We start from the raw sequence: 17,928 nt of genomic DNA, 5'->3' as shown, positions 1-17,928 counted from the left end.
TTATTATTGTCATCTTTTTTTAGGATTGAGGAATCAATTCAATGTTCCCTTTATGTATTTATTAACTATTAAAACACCATTTATGTGCCATGAGGCGACTGTAAAACTCTTGAATCTGTGTTATTAGTATGTCGTCCAAACAGTACGGGAGGGGGAACATATATTGGTTTAAGTCTGGTCGTCCGTTCGTCAAAAACTCGTGTACGCTCTTTATTATTTTAATCCCTGAAAGAATTCACAAATATTAGTTATAATAAGATGGCGTGCATAATGCAACTTTCGGCCATGTCAAGATAATACGTCACAAAGACAGTATGCTTGTCGGCTCCATATCGTACCAACCCCTGAAAGAGATTTCAAATCATTTTACAAAATATTAGTCATAATTACACGATGTGCAGAACAAAATTTGAGGTCACACGAGGTCAAGGTTTTACAGTTTGATTCAAGGTTAAGTAATGAGTACGTCAGGTCCGTTCCATGTCTTTAGAACACAAATCTTTTTCAATATTTTTTTATTACCTGACACAAATTGCAACAACAATGAATCAACGTGCCGCGTGCAATTTTCTGCCATATCAATGACGATCAAAGTCATACGGTGAGATCAAATGTTGCTTGTTTGCTCCATAATCTATTTTATCCCTGAAGGATTTTCAAATTACGTTGAAAGGTTTGACGATGTCAAGGTCATACGTTAGGATGAAATATCAACAAGATTGTATTTTATACCCGTTCCACATGTTCTTAACTCCTTGAACAATTTTGTATTGCTTGGCACATGTGGTGACCTCAGTATTGTTATATTTTCTGGTCTTTCCGAATCATGGAATCAACTCAACATATGTGTAGTAGAGTTCTGCCTAAGCCGGTGCTAGGGCGTGAGAGGTGTTGATGAGGTGTTGATGAGTATCGCTTTGTTGTTTGCTGAAAAGAAAAGAGATTAACGCCTCTCCAAACCATGTTACATTGCCCGGTCCAGTTGACTGAAATCAACATTAAAACTTATATATTCCATATGTTAATTATGCACATATTTACAGAAAATATGTTATCTATTTACGAACAAATGCAGTTAGGAGAAGCCTGTATTATACCTACAATATTTGCACAGTCTCTTTTAGAGAGTTCAAATATTGCAATGGTAACAACTTCATTGTTGATAACGTAATATTTATTATTGGTGACTTGAAAAATCTAAATGTTGTATACCTTTTGTTAATTTATAGGTATAACGACATACTGGGCAGACAGAGGTGTATCTGAAGAAATTATGGAGGAGGCTTTCCTCACGTTTGCCAAAAACAGGGAGAGCAGCACATATTTCAGATCAAAGCCAGTTTCAATATCTCGTCGTAATTCTACGGAACCGTTCGTCAGTCTCCGTCCGCTAATTAATCTTCGGCGTCGTAATTCTGTTGAAAATGACATTTCAGTTCCAGCGCCTCATACACTATTGGGCGGGGCATCTCTTGCGGCTTTGGCCAATGGAATAACTGGTTTATCGTTGAAAGACAATGCAAATAAGCCTAGTGTTCACCAGTTTAACCCAAATTTACCTGGACTAAATGGACCTATCGGGGGCGGTGCGCCTAGATCAAAAACAAGGCGACGGTACAGTATTATGTGATGAACAGGTGTTTATGTGCTAACATACTATAATATGTAAGCCTTGAAAAAGGTTCACAGAATATGCTGTTAAAACTTTCTGGGACAATATTTATACCTGAAAATTGTAGAAAAATCAACAGCAGAAGCTTACTTTCAATGTGATTATTCGAACTAGCTTTGAAACAACTTTTAAGGCAATATTTCACATTCATCATGACAAAATTCAAGGTAAAAATGTCCCATTCTGGATCTTAAAACCTAATGAGAGGTTATTGCAGGTCTTAACAGCAAACAGTTATTCTATGATGGCATAATAGTGTGTATACTTATTAGAAATTATTTCAACTGTCACATTAGATTGCCAAATCTCATTATAGAACAGTATTTTGTGAAATGGAAGTTAGTGTTCAGATAAGTGCTTCTGAACTTTGTATATACAAATATGGTAACAAAACAAAAACACGTATCATAAAATCATTTACCATCCACGTACTTCTTATACAAACATTTAAGTGCCCTTATTTCATATCTGTATGATATTGGCTTTAATCCTAGCACCAGTGTACGCTTTCTCCGGAAGAACAAGACACTTGTAATTAATCACAGTACCTTTTATCTTCATCATGTAATTTTACCGATGATTGTGCACATTATCTTGTATTCGTAACATGAACAAATATAGGACTATGAAACAATATGTTATAGTAGTTAGTCCTGTGTGTTATTTTATGCAATTGTACATTCATAGTGTGCCTAAAATGTGATTTAGTAATGTACGTTTATCTATGGTTGAAGAAACATCAGTGATTGGCTATCGTGTAGGTACCCTCAGCGAAACAACTGGCGATTTTTACCGTTGTGGCTTATAGAAGCGTTAAAATATGTAAATAATATGTAACTTATGTATATTGTTTGCATTCAGATATATTATTATCTAAATTGCAAATTAATTGATAAATTATCTAGATAAATTTTATTTAAACGCATTTCAATAATTGTTTGCGTATTTCGTATCAAAATTATTATACACGTGCTGCAAGCTGTACTCTTGTTCATTATAGAGGCCGAATCTCAGATCGGCTAATCGTTTTTGTCATTATAGTAGACATTTTGTTTCGTTTACTTTTATTTTGTGTAGAAGCAGGCTACATTCCTAGCGAACGACAGCATATTATGTACGATAAATGTTTGAGTTTATGCCAATATTGACGAGGCACATGAAACCATATGTGTTAGCATATGCTGACCTAGATATTTTATCCGGTAGAGCATGTAAAGCTATTTCAACAGTTGTCTCTTAAGACCGGGTTGCGGGTTGTGGAGTTTGCTTTTTGTTTCTTGTTTGATATTCATAATTGACTTTTAATGGCCAAACGACACACAGAATTAATTTTTAAATATTTCAAGAACACAGTATGTATATAATGTACATATGTAATGCTTAATAGAAGAGAAGATATGATAACGAGTCTCTTACTAGTAATGGAAAAACGATATTAATTGTATAATTTGTTGGTGTTTGGAATTTCTTTACATGCTATTTACTAAAGCGTTTTGTGACCTTTACGCGACCTTTATCACTCCTTTCTTCCTGTCAAACGAAAACGGTATGAAATAATTTAAGAATTTTTTCAAACTTTGTCGGTATATTTTAGTATTACTAGGGTTACTAATGTGCTGAATTTGTTACCCTCTGTTTCAAACAAAATACGCAATTATTTTACATTGAAATTGTTACAAATAAAATGTATACACACTTTTAATGTCGTGTTTTGTTTCAGTCCATGAAATTAAGAAATATACAGTAAGCATGAAATGACCACTGGGCGACAAACTGAAGGAAAGCCCAGCTTGTTGTATTTATCCGACAGATGACCACGATTATGTAAACCAGTTGCTTTCATATTATATGAATTAGTTATCAGACGTTTCATGATTTTTTTATTAATTAATGACCTCCACGTTATTCTTACATTTTTTAAAACATTTAAAAGAATGATAGACTAATTCACTGATGTGTTGGGCTTAATGTCGCACCGACACATTTGTAGGTCATATGGCGACTTTCCAGCTTTGATGATGGAGGAAGACCCCAGGCACCCCCGGGCATTATGTCATCATGGACGGGCACCCGGATAGAACCACCGTAAGCCAGCCGGGTGTCTTCCTCACGTGAAGAATTCAACGCCACGAGTGATGCTCGAACCCACATCGGTGAGGGGCAAGTGATTTGAAATTATCGACATTGACCATTCGGCCATGCAGGCCCAATGGACTATGTATGATTATAAATTAATTTGATTATATGCTGAAATTTAATTTGTACATATAGAATTGGTCTAAATATCATTCAATATATAGGTATCCATTGTATTTGTTAAGTTCTCATCATTGAAGTATATGATACTTTAAAATACATCTGTTCAGTCATGGTATATCGTTACGAAATACTCGTGGACCAACATATGTTTAGCCTTTCTTTTTTTATAATGTTCGTTTAATATTAGCCTATGGAATATTTAATGTTGGGACATGTAGCAATGAAATAATCAGAAACATTAATACTGAATCTGTACAAAATGTATTTTATTATCGTTGCAAGACAATGAGCACTGTCGTTGTGTTACACATGCTAAGCAGCAATCATAGTGTTTTGAGATTAGAATGAAACTATGGAATTGCAATCATCATAGATATATAATGTTGTAACTGTACAATATATGTGTTAATGTCATTGCAAGATGACAAATGTTGTTGTTGCCAGTATAATACAACAATAATACTTGTAATTTTGACTTCGGTAATATCTATGTAACATCACAGTAATGAAGAACGTTCTCAGAATTCCAGCATGAATGGTTTTTGATATATTACATACTCAGAACCATGTATTTTTGTAAAGATGCCAGGAAGCTGCTTATAGTATGTCCATCCTTCATGTATTGTGATAACACAAACAATGACTTGATAGGATAGGAACACGACTACGTTAGGTTGTAAACTCGATCTCTTTGCGAGGCGAATATTCTATGCAAGAACACTGGCTTGGATAAACAGCTCCCGTAAAATGTTAACCCCTCTACCCAACAAGAAGAACATTAATTCGGTTGAGTGAGATGAAAATCAGTACAATCTAGTATTTAGTAAAAAGTTAAATATAGCATGTCGTTATGATTCTATACAAGAGACTATTGGCTGTTAAAGCTTCAGTTCGGATACAATATCAGATACATCACATACAAAAACTGAATAAATTGTTTCTTTGCATAAATTCGTTATGTTAAAAAGACTTCAGAAAACATAATATACATTATGAACTGAAATTTTATTTGTACATATACAAATGGTCTAATTATCATTCAATATATTGGTATCCATTGTATTTGTTAAGTTCTCCCCATTCATCCCCCTGTATCAATGCTCTACATTGGGCACGTGAAAGAACCAAATGAACTGCTTTAGTTCACTTGTATCTCAAACTTTCTTCACTGAAATTTAACAAAGGCGAGTGAAATGTTGGGCGGACCGAAATGTTAACGCGTAGACTGAAATGAACGCGACTGAAATCTTCGCGTCAACTGAAATGAACGCGTCGACTGAAATGAACGCGACTGAAATCATTTCACGATCGCGCGAGCCCTTCGTCTTAACAATATTTCTAGATTTTTTCGTTCATTACTTCCGCGAATCGGTTTGTTATTAGATAAATATATCCACGAATCGGATTGTTGTAGATAAATATATCCGCGAATCGGAAATTCTAGAAAGGCTTTTCTTTGGAAAGGGAAATCCCCGATGACCGACGCTAACGGTAATATCTGCGATGTTCCGATTGCGGCGTTTTTAGAAGCGGTGTTTAGAACATAAATACATTATATATTATTACATACAAGTGAAATAAAGATGTTTTGTTGTCAGTTATAATTTTCTTTGTAAATCATCGCAATCATACTTTGGCCATGATACACTGATTGAATCACATACCGCATCAACCCTTCTCTCCTTCCCCCCACACACACACGTATACAGCGGTACATTTTGTTGTATTGCAATAATTATAAAAGCCTGAATGAGTTAAGGTTAAGTCTAAGTTGCAATCACAGATAACTGATTCAGAAAGTTAAAGTTACTGACGATCTAGATTCTCCGTCGGCGTCGTCAGTGGCATTTTCTAAAATAATCTATTACATTGTGTACATCTGTAATCTCAAAAAAATCCAATTTATCATTCCTACCATTCTAAATGACCTGAAGTAAACCTCAGACGCAAGAAATATAAAAACAAGCATTGACCTAGATCTACAGAAATTCTCCCAACTCTCCTACTGTAGAGTACCACATTTTTGGCCTTGGACAGGTATGTAAAATCTGTCTGGGCTCGTTATCATAATTATCACCTGCTGAATTCTCAGACCATTTATCTGATTATAGCAGATGCGCAGAGTAATTAGAAGAGAAACATTTATTCTTAAATGTCCAGCGCTCGCCAACAGTAGATGCAATAGAATGATTTAGAAAAACACAATGAAAACACAATGTGAACATCAAAAGTGTTCCACAGGTAAGTTACGTAAAACAAGTATAACAGGTAAGTTATGTAAAACAAGTATAAATGTGATCTGCAATAAACAGTATGTATCAACACTGTTCCGTTGTATTTATACAGCATAAGGGTCCAGTTATAAAATTTACTTATATAAATTTGATGAAGATGGCATATATATTTACTCCTTTTACAGATACGGATTATATCACCATTTAAATTTCTTTGATCGTTTTGCTTTGATAGTTGTAACTCTTGCAAATAAGAAAAAGCCAGAATCCTTTCATGTTAGTGTGCAACTCGCTTGCTTTGAGGGCAAGTGGTAACCTTTGTGAGTTTTTGATGTGCTTGGATGTAATGGCATTGCACGCCAGAAGTGTTTTAATCCAGGACGTTATAATTTATTCACATAGAACAACTTGTGACATATTTGAATTTGGTTAAATATTGCATCGTTAAAAGAATAATATATAGTACCTGGTCATCTCGAATATTTTCTTCTGATACAAGCATGACAATTTTTCTTTGTTTGGTCAAAAGACTACTTTTGGGGTTATGTAGGTATTGCAAAAACAAAGAATTACTCTTACATCTGTAACCTAATTTGAGAGGACGTGTGCATCTTCATAATCGTAAAAAAGTAAATCCATAGATCATTAAAATTACATATAATTAAAAGAAGAAACCTTGGAGCATTCTTACACGGCGTGTGGGCTGGTTGCCAGCTCTGACATTCTGGACAGATGTGAAGTTTTTATCTCTTGTCAAAATCACCAGCTTCATATCAAGAAACATAGCATAGCATTATCATTAATGTCCTTTTCATTTGTTTAAAAACTGTTTGAAACTAGGTAAACTATTTTGTTAATTCGGTCAGTAGAATGCGTGCCACATTCAGTGTTAAATGCTGGGCATCTTGACGAAACCAACACTACCAATTACAATACTCTAACGATATGAGCATCTGTAATAAGGTCATGTTAGATGGTTGCATGTCAAAAGTACTGGGAAGATTGTTGATAGCACAAAATAGATGAAAAGATAATAGTTGATGTCGAGCGTCAAAGTGTGTGAACTTCAGATATTTCCTCCACGCTGTAATGATTATGATATCAAACTAATCACCTCAATCATTAATTGAACCGCCTCGGTAGCCTAGGGGTTCGATTTGGTCGCGTCATACCAAAGACGTAAAAGTGGTACTACTAGCTTCCTCGCTTGGCGCTCAGCATTAAGAGGATAGTGCTAGGACTGGTCAGCCCGGTGTCAGTATAACGTGACTGGGTGGGGTATCATGCCACGTGTCTACGGCGTGATATTCCAGTGAGGCAGCACTATAAAGTCGGGCATTGTGCTCACTGCTACAAGTAGACACCGTCGTTTATATGACTGAAAAATTGTTGAAAAAGACGTTAAACCCGAACACACACACACACACACACACACAATCTTTAATGTCTTTCAAGGTTTTTATTTAGACTAAAGTGCTCCTTCCTAGGAGCATTTAATATAGTTTTGATTGATATAACCATGACGATTTTACGACTGTCATGATGTTGATCAATACAGTTTGTACTAAAGATTAAGTACTGTGTACGTTCCTTTAGATCATAAAAGGATATTTATCAAAATCTAGAAGTCTATAGTTGAGTGCATAAATAATTCAAATAGTTTTGAGAAATTCACTCATTACTGAAAATATAGACTCAGGGACAGTACCTAAATATCTGTAATTTAGTTTCATGAATCATTTATGTACAATCTGACACGATGGTATTTTTTTTTCAGTAGATCTAATATAAAAGTGAAACACTTGAAGAAAATTTAACAATTTAAGACATTTAAGAATGAAATAATAATGTCCAACAGAAAACCAAATTCAAGAAAACGCTGCCTATACAAAACTCGCATGGTAAACCTGGACATGTGTTCAACATAGGCCTTGAGTTTAATCGTCTAATTTACCCACGTTCGGAGACGATCTAGGAATTGGCCACGAGGGCGTTGTTTCATTCTGACATTATCATTGAATTATATAAGTATTATGCTGGACTTTCCATTTACCCGAAGAAATGTATCGGACCATTGACAATTTGACGTCATAATCCTCTTACCGTCCGCGCGCAGCTGTTGTTCATGGCAGAATATAAAGAGCTTGATTTCCTTCTTTGTTTAACTAGAAATCAAATCAAGCCATTTTAGAATACTGTATACACGTACTGGGCACATGCACACATTAACACAAACGAATGTTTTGATAACAAAAGTAACAACTGTCGCGCCTCATTCCTTTTGAAATAGTTCTTTGTACAAAACAATATTTAAAACAGTGACTTTTAATTTATAAAGATAAAACAGTATACCTTACTGGTTAAAAATATGACATAATATCGATTAATCATAAAAACTTTTACACGGCAATTGATATCAAAAGATGTTTAAAACTCTAAAATGCCAAAATAAACTCCGCCAACACTTGAAATTCTTGATAAAACAAAAAATACAAAAAAACCGCCCACGTTTTCGAAATCATAAAACGATACAATAAGGTGAACCTATGTATTATTTTATAATGTCACATTATGAGTTATGATGTCACACTTCATGCAATTCCATTAGTGAGTAATTAACTGGCGGCATACCATACTGTTTACCTTGGTAAAAAATGCGCTACTAAAGTGTCAACAGTGACATATCTACAACTATTCTGTAGTAGGCGGCGCGTTTATCCTTTGTTTTTTTGTGTCGTTTACAATATAAAAAACAACAACATAAAGCTGCTGTATAATTTACTATGTAGGGGAGACCGGGGCAAAACGGAACGCGGGGCAAAATGAAACAACCCAGCTATCTTTGTTGTGACGTCACATATGACGCAATGAATGATAATAAAACAAGCGCCAACACATCCGCCATTTTCTCCTCTGCAGTCTGCAGTGGAAAGGACGAGAACTAAATAAATATTAGAAAAGCAAAGTTTTTGGACAGAGTAAGTAACTTCTTATCATTTTATAATTTTTTGAGATAAGTCAGATAATGGGTGTAGGAGAACAGTCTTTATGTAGACCACATAAAAGATATATGTTAGCTTTATTGTAGCGAACATTCTGAATATGTCAACACGTAAGTTCAGTATATGGCTCAGGGTCAAAGGTCATTTAGTATGAACGGGGCAATATGGAACATTTGGGATGGGGCAGAATGGGACAGTGTTCCATTTTGCCCCGCATGTCTGTCAAATCTAAGGATTTTAAAAAAACGCGTGCATACGATGCGTGTGTGCGATCACACGTATTGATGTGTGCAGTTACTTTCACTAGCATTTGTTAGTTTTAATGTTATGTATTTGAGCGTTGTTCATTTGTACTTTCCACGTGTTTTGGCGCCGTTAAGTTTAGATCTAAGTTCTTTTTCATCTTTGTTTTCAGAATGGTGCGCAATTACATCCGTAAGACTAATAGAGGTGGAACAGGCTGTGATGTGATCGAGAGAGCTGTGAATGATGTTCTTTCTTGCGGGCGCAAAATTAGAACTGTTGCCGCCGAGTTTGGGATTGCTCCAACAACTTTTTTTCGCTACATCAAGAAGGTTAAGCAAAGCGGTCGCTTAGAGGAAGCATCATTTCGTTTGGGTAAATTTCAACCAATCTTTTCGAACGAGCAAGAGACAATACTGCAGCAATATATTACAACGGCTGCTAATGTCTACTTTGGACTGTCTCCGAAGGAAGTCCGTATTCTCGCATATGAGTGCGCTGATGCATTTAAAGTTAAAATGCCTGCGTCGTGGATGCAAAACAAAAGTGCTGGTCCAGATTGGTTTTCTTCGTTTATTAAGAGAAACCAGAATTTATCAATAAGATTACCGGAAGCGACAAGTATGTCGCGGGCAAGCAGTTTTAACAGACAAAAATGTCAAGTTATTCTTCAGTAAGTTGGCTGTGGTATTAGATAGAGAACATATAAATGTCGAAGATATATGGAACGTTGATAAAACGGGGTTGTCAACAGTGCAGAAACCTAGGAAAGTCGTGGCTCCAAAAGGTGTTAAACAGATCGGATCACTTACTTCTTGACAGCGTGGTGCACACGTGACAATGTGCTCAGCTGTCAGCGCTACAGGCAATACAGTACCACCTATGTTTATTTTTCCTCGCGTTAAATATCACGACCATTTCGTGAGAGATGGGCCAGTGGGATGTATTGGGGGAGCACATCCATCTGGGTGGATGACAGCAGTGAACTTTACTAAATTCATAAAACATTTTGCAGATTATGTGAAGCCGTCTAAGGATAGAAAAGTTCTGTTGTTACTAGATAATCATGAATCCCATATTAATGTAGAGACTCTAAACTTTGCCAAGGAGAATGGTATCATTATGCTGTCCTTTCCGTCACACTGCAGCCATAAACTCCAACCCCTTGATCGTTCTGTATTCGGTCCTTTGAAGAAATATGTGTCAGCTGCACAGGACGCTTGGATGCGAAATAACCCTGGCAAAACGATGACTATATATGATCTCCCAAGTATAGCAAAAGAATGTTGGCCAAAAGCTGCCACAGCTGAAAACGTCATAAATGGCTTCAAAGTGTCGGGAATTCATCCATATAATGAAAATGTGTTTACTGATAACGATTATACACCTGGTTTCGTGACAGATAGACCCAAGACTGATGATAGTAAAACCTCTGGAATAAGCAAAGCCTCAATTGATATCACTGATGGACAAGCAAGTGCCGAATTTCAAATTCATAGAGATTCAAACCATACGCTTCAGAAAGCAGTTGATGAGCCCTGGATGGTAATAAATTCGTTTCTGAACTTATCGGGAAGGGAGCTAGTATGTGTAGAGGGAGATGGCCATTGTTTATTACATGCTGTCAGAAAGAGTCTGTTGTATGAAGGCATCGATAATATATCGCATGACGATTTGTGCAAACATGTCTTGGATGAAATCACGGAGAACATTGACTATTACGATGACTTCTCCAACAACGAACGTGAGCTAAGGGAAGATACCGAAAATTACATCTTTGGTAATCAATACAATAACGATTCCGCGGATTTAGTATTGAGTGCCTTATGTAACCGCCTTGGAATATCAGCTATTATTTATAAGATTGGACAGAATGGTGTGTTTACGATTGCGCAGGGTCCGGGAAGACCAGGTGTTAGTTTCAGAGGGGATATACATCTCGCACTTAACGGCGAGAATGCCAGTGCCCATTACAACGCTGTGAGGAAGTTACAGTACTCCGCTGAAGTTGACGTTAACAATAACACTCCTACGAAAGCCCCGACCTTTTCACCAGAAAGTATCAGACCACATCCAAAGGCATCAGCTAGAACATCACAAGCTACTCGAAGAAAGCGTCGGACAGCAATTCTAACTGACACTCCAGAGAAAAACACAATTGAAAACGAGATAAATGCTCGACAAGCAAAGAAGAAACAAAAACCTAAAAAAACGTCGGTTAAAAAGCAACCAACAAAGAAAAGTAGCCAAAATAAAAGTAAAGCACATGCATGTGCTGTTGAGTCTGATGATGATGATGATAAATATTAAAGTGTTTGTTTATTTTAGTGTTGTTCTTGTTACATGTAACACAGATAATTGGTGGTGTAGTGGAAAGGTGCCTGCTCATGTAGGTTGTAAACTCTAGAATTCTTGAAAATCAAATTTTAATAATAATTGTACAAATTTAATATCTTGTTCATACTTACCTATTGGCAGTCTGTTTTTTTTTTTCATCAGATTAATTGATGGGGAGATAATACAGTACACAACATTTAAATGCCAGTGGAGACAGATAGGCTTGAGAATAACAGAAGTTTAAACATTATTCTACTCAAACGCACTGTCGTGGTTGCAAGCTGGCCTGTCTGTCTGTCTGTCCGTCCGTCGGCTTTTCCGTCAAAATAATGTCCGTACAATATTTCTTGAACCAGGTAAAGGATTTTGATATGAATTAACAAATGTTGACCATAGCGAGGCATAAATCCTTCTGTTTCCGTTTTCAATATATAGCATAATGATGATGTGGCGCTTCGTTCAGACAATGTCAGATATAAAGACCATGTCGCTTTATTTTAAATGTGACAGCGTGATGAAGAACAACATTGTAAGTTAAACATAAGTTGCAGTTGACCAGTATTGTTGTTTCGTATTGCCCCGTACAATGTTTCATTTTGCCCCATGGACGGGGTAGAATGGAACATCTAACTGTAACAACAAAGTCTGTCAATTACGTTATTAGACATAGAGCGACACACATTTAAGACACATTCAAATATAAAACTAACATTGTACTTTGTGAACATAGTATAAGCGTTTCAATCAGACAATGTATTCGTAAGCACGAGCCAATTTGATAAAAAATGTTCCGTTTTGCTCCGGTCTCCCCTAATACATTCTTCACATGCAATTAATATACTCTATCATCATTGCTGTTCATAAAGTAATAATCAGATGAACACTGTACAAATAATATACAGAGAATACCAGGCTACTGCCTTTTGACATCAATGTTATCAGGTCGGGGTTGATATAGGCTGGTAGGGGTGAAGTTTTCCGAACCCTCTCCGCCCATATCTACCGAGCCTGATTATTATTGATATAAACAAAACAGTAACCTGTTATTCTATTTATCATGAAACGTATATAACTTGCGGAGAACACATACGTCCTCATTTCCTATTTCGTAAAAAAAAAGACTTCTGACGCAAAAAAAAAGTAAATTCATATTTTACGGATTTAAAAATTTATCCGCTCCTGAAACATCTAAACGGAACAAAACGACAGCAATACTGTATTTAACTTCGGGATCATTGATTTCAACTCATTTAGATTTGAAGATTAAATACTGTTTAAAAACCGGTGCTAGGGGGCGTGGGCAGTGTTACATTTTGCATTACTGCTCATGAACAGACTCAATCAAACCGAGTCTGCAATTTTCACTGTTTGCCTTGTTCTCGGTGCTTCAGAGGGATCTACTTTCAGATCTTATTAGGTAATGCTTATAGACTTTCTGATATTCTGATAAAAATAGCTATAAGATAAAATCTTACCTGCGTAAAATTTAAAAATCATCCTTTTGAATAAATCAGAACATGCTTTATTTCCATATTTTTAAACCTTTGACTCAGGCTACTACATGTCCCAAGCGCTGAAAATTTCACTTCCATTTCCAGACTCAGTCAGAGAGACTTTAAATTTTAATCACTTAATTTACACCGTTAAAGCAGATGCCTTAAAATGTAGTTTTTCAAAGAATCGATCCATGTAAACATTGTGATGTCATGGTGAACGTTAAACAATGACGTCAATAAGTACTGTTGTCTGTGTGATGAAGAGGAGACAAATTACTAGTCGAGATTACGAATCTGTTTTGAAAAAGTCGTACAGCATTAAAACTAGACTCTCTAACAAAATTCAATCTAGAAGGAAAGTAATGTAAAAACTAATCCGTCAATAAGGGAGGAGCTTAATTCTGATATGACCTGATATAAAAAAAATATCGGGCAAGTGACATCAGGCACTTTGCTTAGTATTTGTAGAATAAATACAATTTTTGTTTCTCAGGCCTGTTAAAATGGCATTTTCTTAGTTTTAGGGATTAATTTCTGTACAAAACGTTTCCCAATGAAATCTATAAGACCACAATATAGTCCTCCGACTGACTGGTGAAAATGCCATCACAAGGATGAAAGGTATTCATAATTTTGACTGATGATATATCATTACAAAATAATGCTCATAATGACCATTAGCCTTACCAAAAATTGTGATTTAATTATACAAACTATTCTTAACCTCTGGTTATATACCTCGTTACCTTTAGTTAACATGTTAATGACCTTACAATGTGTTTGTTCTATGAGTTACAATAACTTCAATGTTCTTTAATATTGCTTCAGCTCTAAACTAAAGTATGTCTTTTCTAGTTTTAGCCAAGTAGCCGTTCTTTTTTAAGCTAAAATGTTTTTATTCTTTAAGTATTGGATGAAGTATCTGGATAAAGATATGAATAAATATTTACCATCTTCAAATACCTCCGTTCAAACAAAGGGTGAAACGTTTACTGTGGTTTTCGCATGTGGCTATTTTTTATCTATCAACACGGCTTTTAATTCCTTAGCAATTCCGCATAGAACGCTGTTCTGTCACAAAACCATGATCTCACAAAATCAGTATCATATACAGAAAGGAAACTGTTTCGATATTTTCTACAAATCGAATACCGGAGGCACTGCTTTTGACGAGTGGCATAGAAACTTTCGAAAATATAATTATATAATCTTATGCCTGCATATAAAAAGATTATGAGGATCTTATATGACTGCCTGTGTAAGACATGGTTTTCCCAAACCCTCGGGGCAACTTCAAAATGCCATCTGAAACATCATGACGTTACAATGTTAACGCTGGAAAACATGTACAAAATACTATGAACTTTTGAGATTTCTACTACTTCTGTTTTACAGTTCGTACGCTTCATTTTTATGTAAGACTTTGTCTTCCTTTAAGTATATTTTGAAAAGAGTTTTCTATATTCTTCCGACTTCATATATAGATCCATACCAGTGAATTTATGTCTTACCGTAAAATTATCAGTTATGATGAGCCGTTATATTTCATTGAGTAATTCAGTGAATAATTCACATAATCCTCTGGATGAAACATTACTACATTATACTAACATTTCATTGATGCTGACTGCGTACCTGGTGTGCGACGTTTGGCGGGGCGACATAACGACGTTGCACAATAGCCTTCTGATTTTCAATAGCTAAATTACATGAGAAGAATGGGGTCGACGGTGTGCTTAATTTCTACAACTCGAACAATAGGTTCCGCGTATTTTAAACTTATGTACAATAGATGTGCTATCTCATTAGTTTTTACAGTATTACAAAAAAGTTTTTTTAAATATTTCAGTTTTTGGCTGCAGTAACATAAGGATGATGATTTTATCATTGCTTTTTTCTTTGAAGGTCTCAAGTTCAAATAAACGTCAGTATATGGCACGATACTTTAAAGCCGTATACAGCAACTTATAAAAATTCAATGTTTGGTTTTCAGAACAAGTGCATAGATGGAATATTATTTAAAGTTAGGTTAAAGTGAAATAAATATCACACGTCTTAGAAAATAATTCCTACACTTTTCTCGCAAAAAACTTATTTATTCAAAATCAGATAGAAAACCTAATACACTTCCTTGGTAAACACTTTTATCGTTTGTACTGCTTTGCAGGGGAAAAAAATCAAAGGAATCTGACAAAATAGCTGAATCAGCAACACTTGTGTGATATATAGTCTGTGTAAATCTTATCTTGCTGTCGTATTCAATCAAGCTACTTCCTAAAATCACTTAACTGCAGACTAAACTTAAGAGGGAGATGAAACAATTTTCTTTTCATAAATTTAACTAATTACTACTCAGATGGAAGGAAAATGTTTTCATTTGTCATTTCATAATTTATCATAGTTTTATCGAGGTAAGATTAAGTGATTAGTATACGCTATTTCGTTTGCAATAATATGATACATATTCACTTCGTTTGCACACCGGTTATGTATAAAAGATTATTTTGATATTAATTATAAAAGTGCATTACCTAAAAGCGTTACCATCACTTTTATAGCGCCAATTTTTAATAGGATTTGAATATCGTCTTAATATGAGACCTTTTCAAATGCTTTCACACACAAGAAAATGTTTACAACAAATGCGTTTTTATACTAAACTCAATATACAAGTGGGAGAACAGCAAGAAAGAGTAAAACATTAACATATAAATATACCACCTTGGAACGCATTTATGACTAGTCCATACCTCAGTTCAACTTAATGGACGACATAATGTAAATGGAATAATTTTCCTTACACTGTTGGCCAAACACTAGGTTGCATAAAATAAAAGAACAATCCGGCGTTTCGACAGGATTCGTTAGAGTTATCCAAGATAAAAGTTATTTGTATAAGAAGCTAAAACTATAAAATTTAATCTACAAAGTCAACTGACATCGTTCTGCTTATTTATCTTGGAGACCACAACGTTAAGTAGCCGTAGAGGCTAAGGCATATATGCAATTAATAAACTTTGGCACAAGGTTTGATTATAATCGTAGTAAAAAATATCAGCATTTAGAAGTACCAATATTGATGTTTTTTTCTTATTTTCCCTTTTTACTCAATGTGAAGTCATCCGAGCCATAAAAAGTAAAATGACCTGCGTCGTTTTATATGCCATTGAATAAAATTTATACAGACACATTGTTTTCCCAATACCATTTCTTAAGAAAAAGGGATCTCCATTCGGTGTCATATATCAAATGATTATGTCACTCAGGTCCATAATTATGCACCTTACTGACTTGACAAAAATTCTATATTTACTTAGGGCCGGTCCGTAAGCCTGCATATGGGCCTCAGTGCATTAAATAATTTGTTCTTCTCTTGTTTTGTCATTGATAAAATGATATCTACATTGAAAGTGTTTGTGAAAATTCGTCAGTTTAAACAATTATTGAATGATCATCTCTAAAAATATTGAAACAAACAAGAGAAAGACAATGAACCAGAAAATTGGTACACTAATTAGCGATTCATTATTAATTTGCCGAACCTATTCTGTCGTTTATTTCGCATGAACAGCGAAAAAAAGAAAAAAGCTTCATTTCTTATATGTACATTATTTGTAAACAAGATTATATTATAAATTGCACATATTTTGTTGCAGTTAAGATTAAAATCAGCTTCCTGGCAATTCTGTTCAACAGACAGAACAACTGCAACGTCATCCAAGAAACGTTCTCCCTGACTATACACGGGTAAGCAGTGTTAACGTATTTTCCACGCCTTTCCTTTTTCTGTTCATACAAAATTAACGTCATAATTTTCAATGGAAAAGAATAGGGCGAATGTAAATATATATGAATTATAAAAGACTGATACATTAAAGCAATGTATCAAACAAAATCGAGTATTACATTAAAAGGCCCGACATAAAATTTTATAAATTTTTATTATTTAAATCTATATCATTATTATCGAATATCTAGACTTCAAAAGTCAGTAAAGTACTGAGGCAGTGTCATTGAAAAGAGAAATATAGATTAGCGACCTGATATATTTATATCAATTCACATTGACTCATAATTTTAAAGTATATTTTAGACCAATACTTTTGATATATCTAGCTTGTTAGTCGTGTCATCTGACACTGAATTTGCATCACTCTAATGAATTTTCCCATCGAAATATGAAGTTCTTCATATCGTGAAAATAATTACCAAAGTTAACAAGACAAACTGCTGTGTATTTATCTACGGGCACGCATATTTATACAGTAATAGAGACATAGTCAGACTGTAGTATACATGCAATCATCCGGTGATATTTGTCTTAACTAAGCAGGTGCTTACCTTCTTCTTCTCCTAGTCTATGGTTTCTATATAGCAGAAAAGAACAGAACAGAACATGACTTTATTAACTCAAGTTACATATGCAACATGTGAGTATACAGACAAAAGTAAATTATTACAAATTTTCACATGACATGGTGTTTCTATAAAAGTAAGTATGCTAACATTATTTCTGTTACATTATAACATTATAAACAGTGACTATAAGAAAAGAAGAAGAGTTGATGATCGTACTTCAATAGATAGTGGGGCAGGAGGTGCGCATGGTGGGGTGGGGGATGGGGAAGGGGGGGGGGGTGGGGGCGTGAATGCCCAGATAACATATTAACCTTCGTTATTATACT

The 17,928-nt window shown here is 35.1% G+C and overlaps 1 protein-coding gene across 2 annotated transcripts in view; it reads left to right on the top strand.

The window, feature by feature from the left end:
• LOC123548694 (uncharacterized) overlaps positions 1-3,369 on the top strand; it is an 82,900-nt gene extending 79,531 nt beyond the window's left edge. For both annotated transcript variants that reach the window (XM_045336176.2, XM_045336175.2), the window contains one exon: positions 1,230-3,369. In XM_045336176.2, the coding sequence (XP_045192111.1) occupies positions 1,230-1,630 (401 nt within the window). In that variant the 3' untranslated portion in view covers positions 1,631-3,369. The remainder of the gene's footprint in view (positions 1-1,229) is intronic.
• The last annotated feature ends 14,559 nt before the right edge of the window (positions 3,370-17,928 follow it).

Source organism: Mercenaria mercenaria, chromosome 6 (genome assembly GCF_021730395.1).
Source record: "Mercenaria mercenaria strain notata chromosome 6, MADL_Memer_1, whole genome shotgun sequence".
Taxonomy (NCBI): Eukaryota; Metazoa; Mollusca; class Bivalvia; order Venerida; family Veneridae; genus Mercenaria; species Mercenaria mercenaria.
The sequence above is the reverse complement of the archived record's forward strand: the minus strand, read 5'-3'. Positions and strand labels throughout refer to the sequence as shown.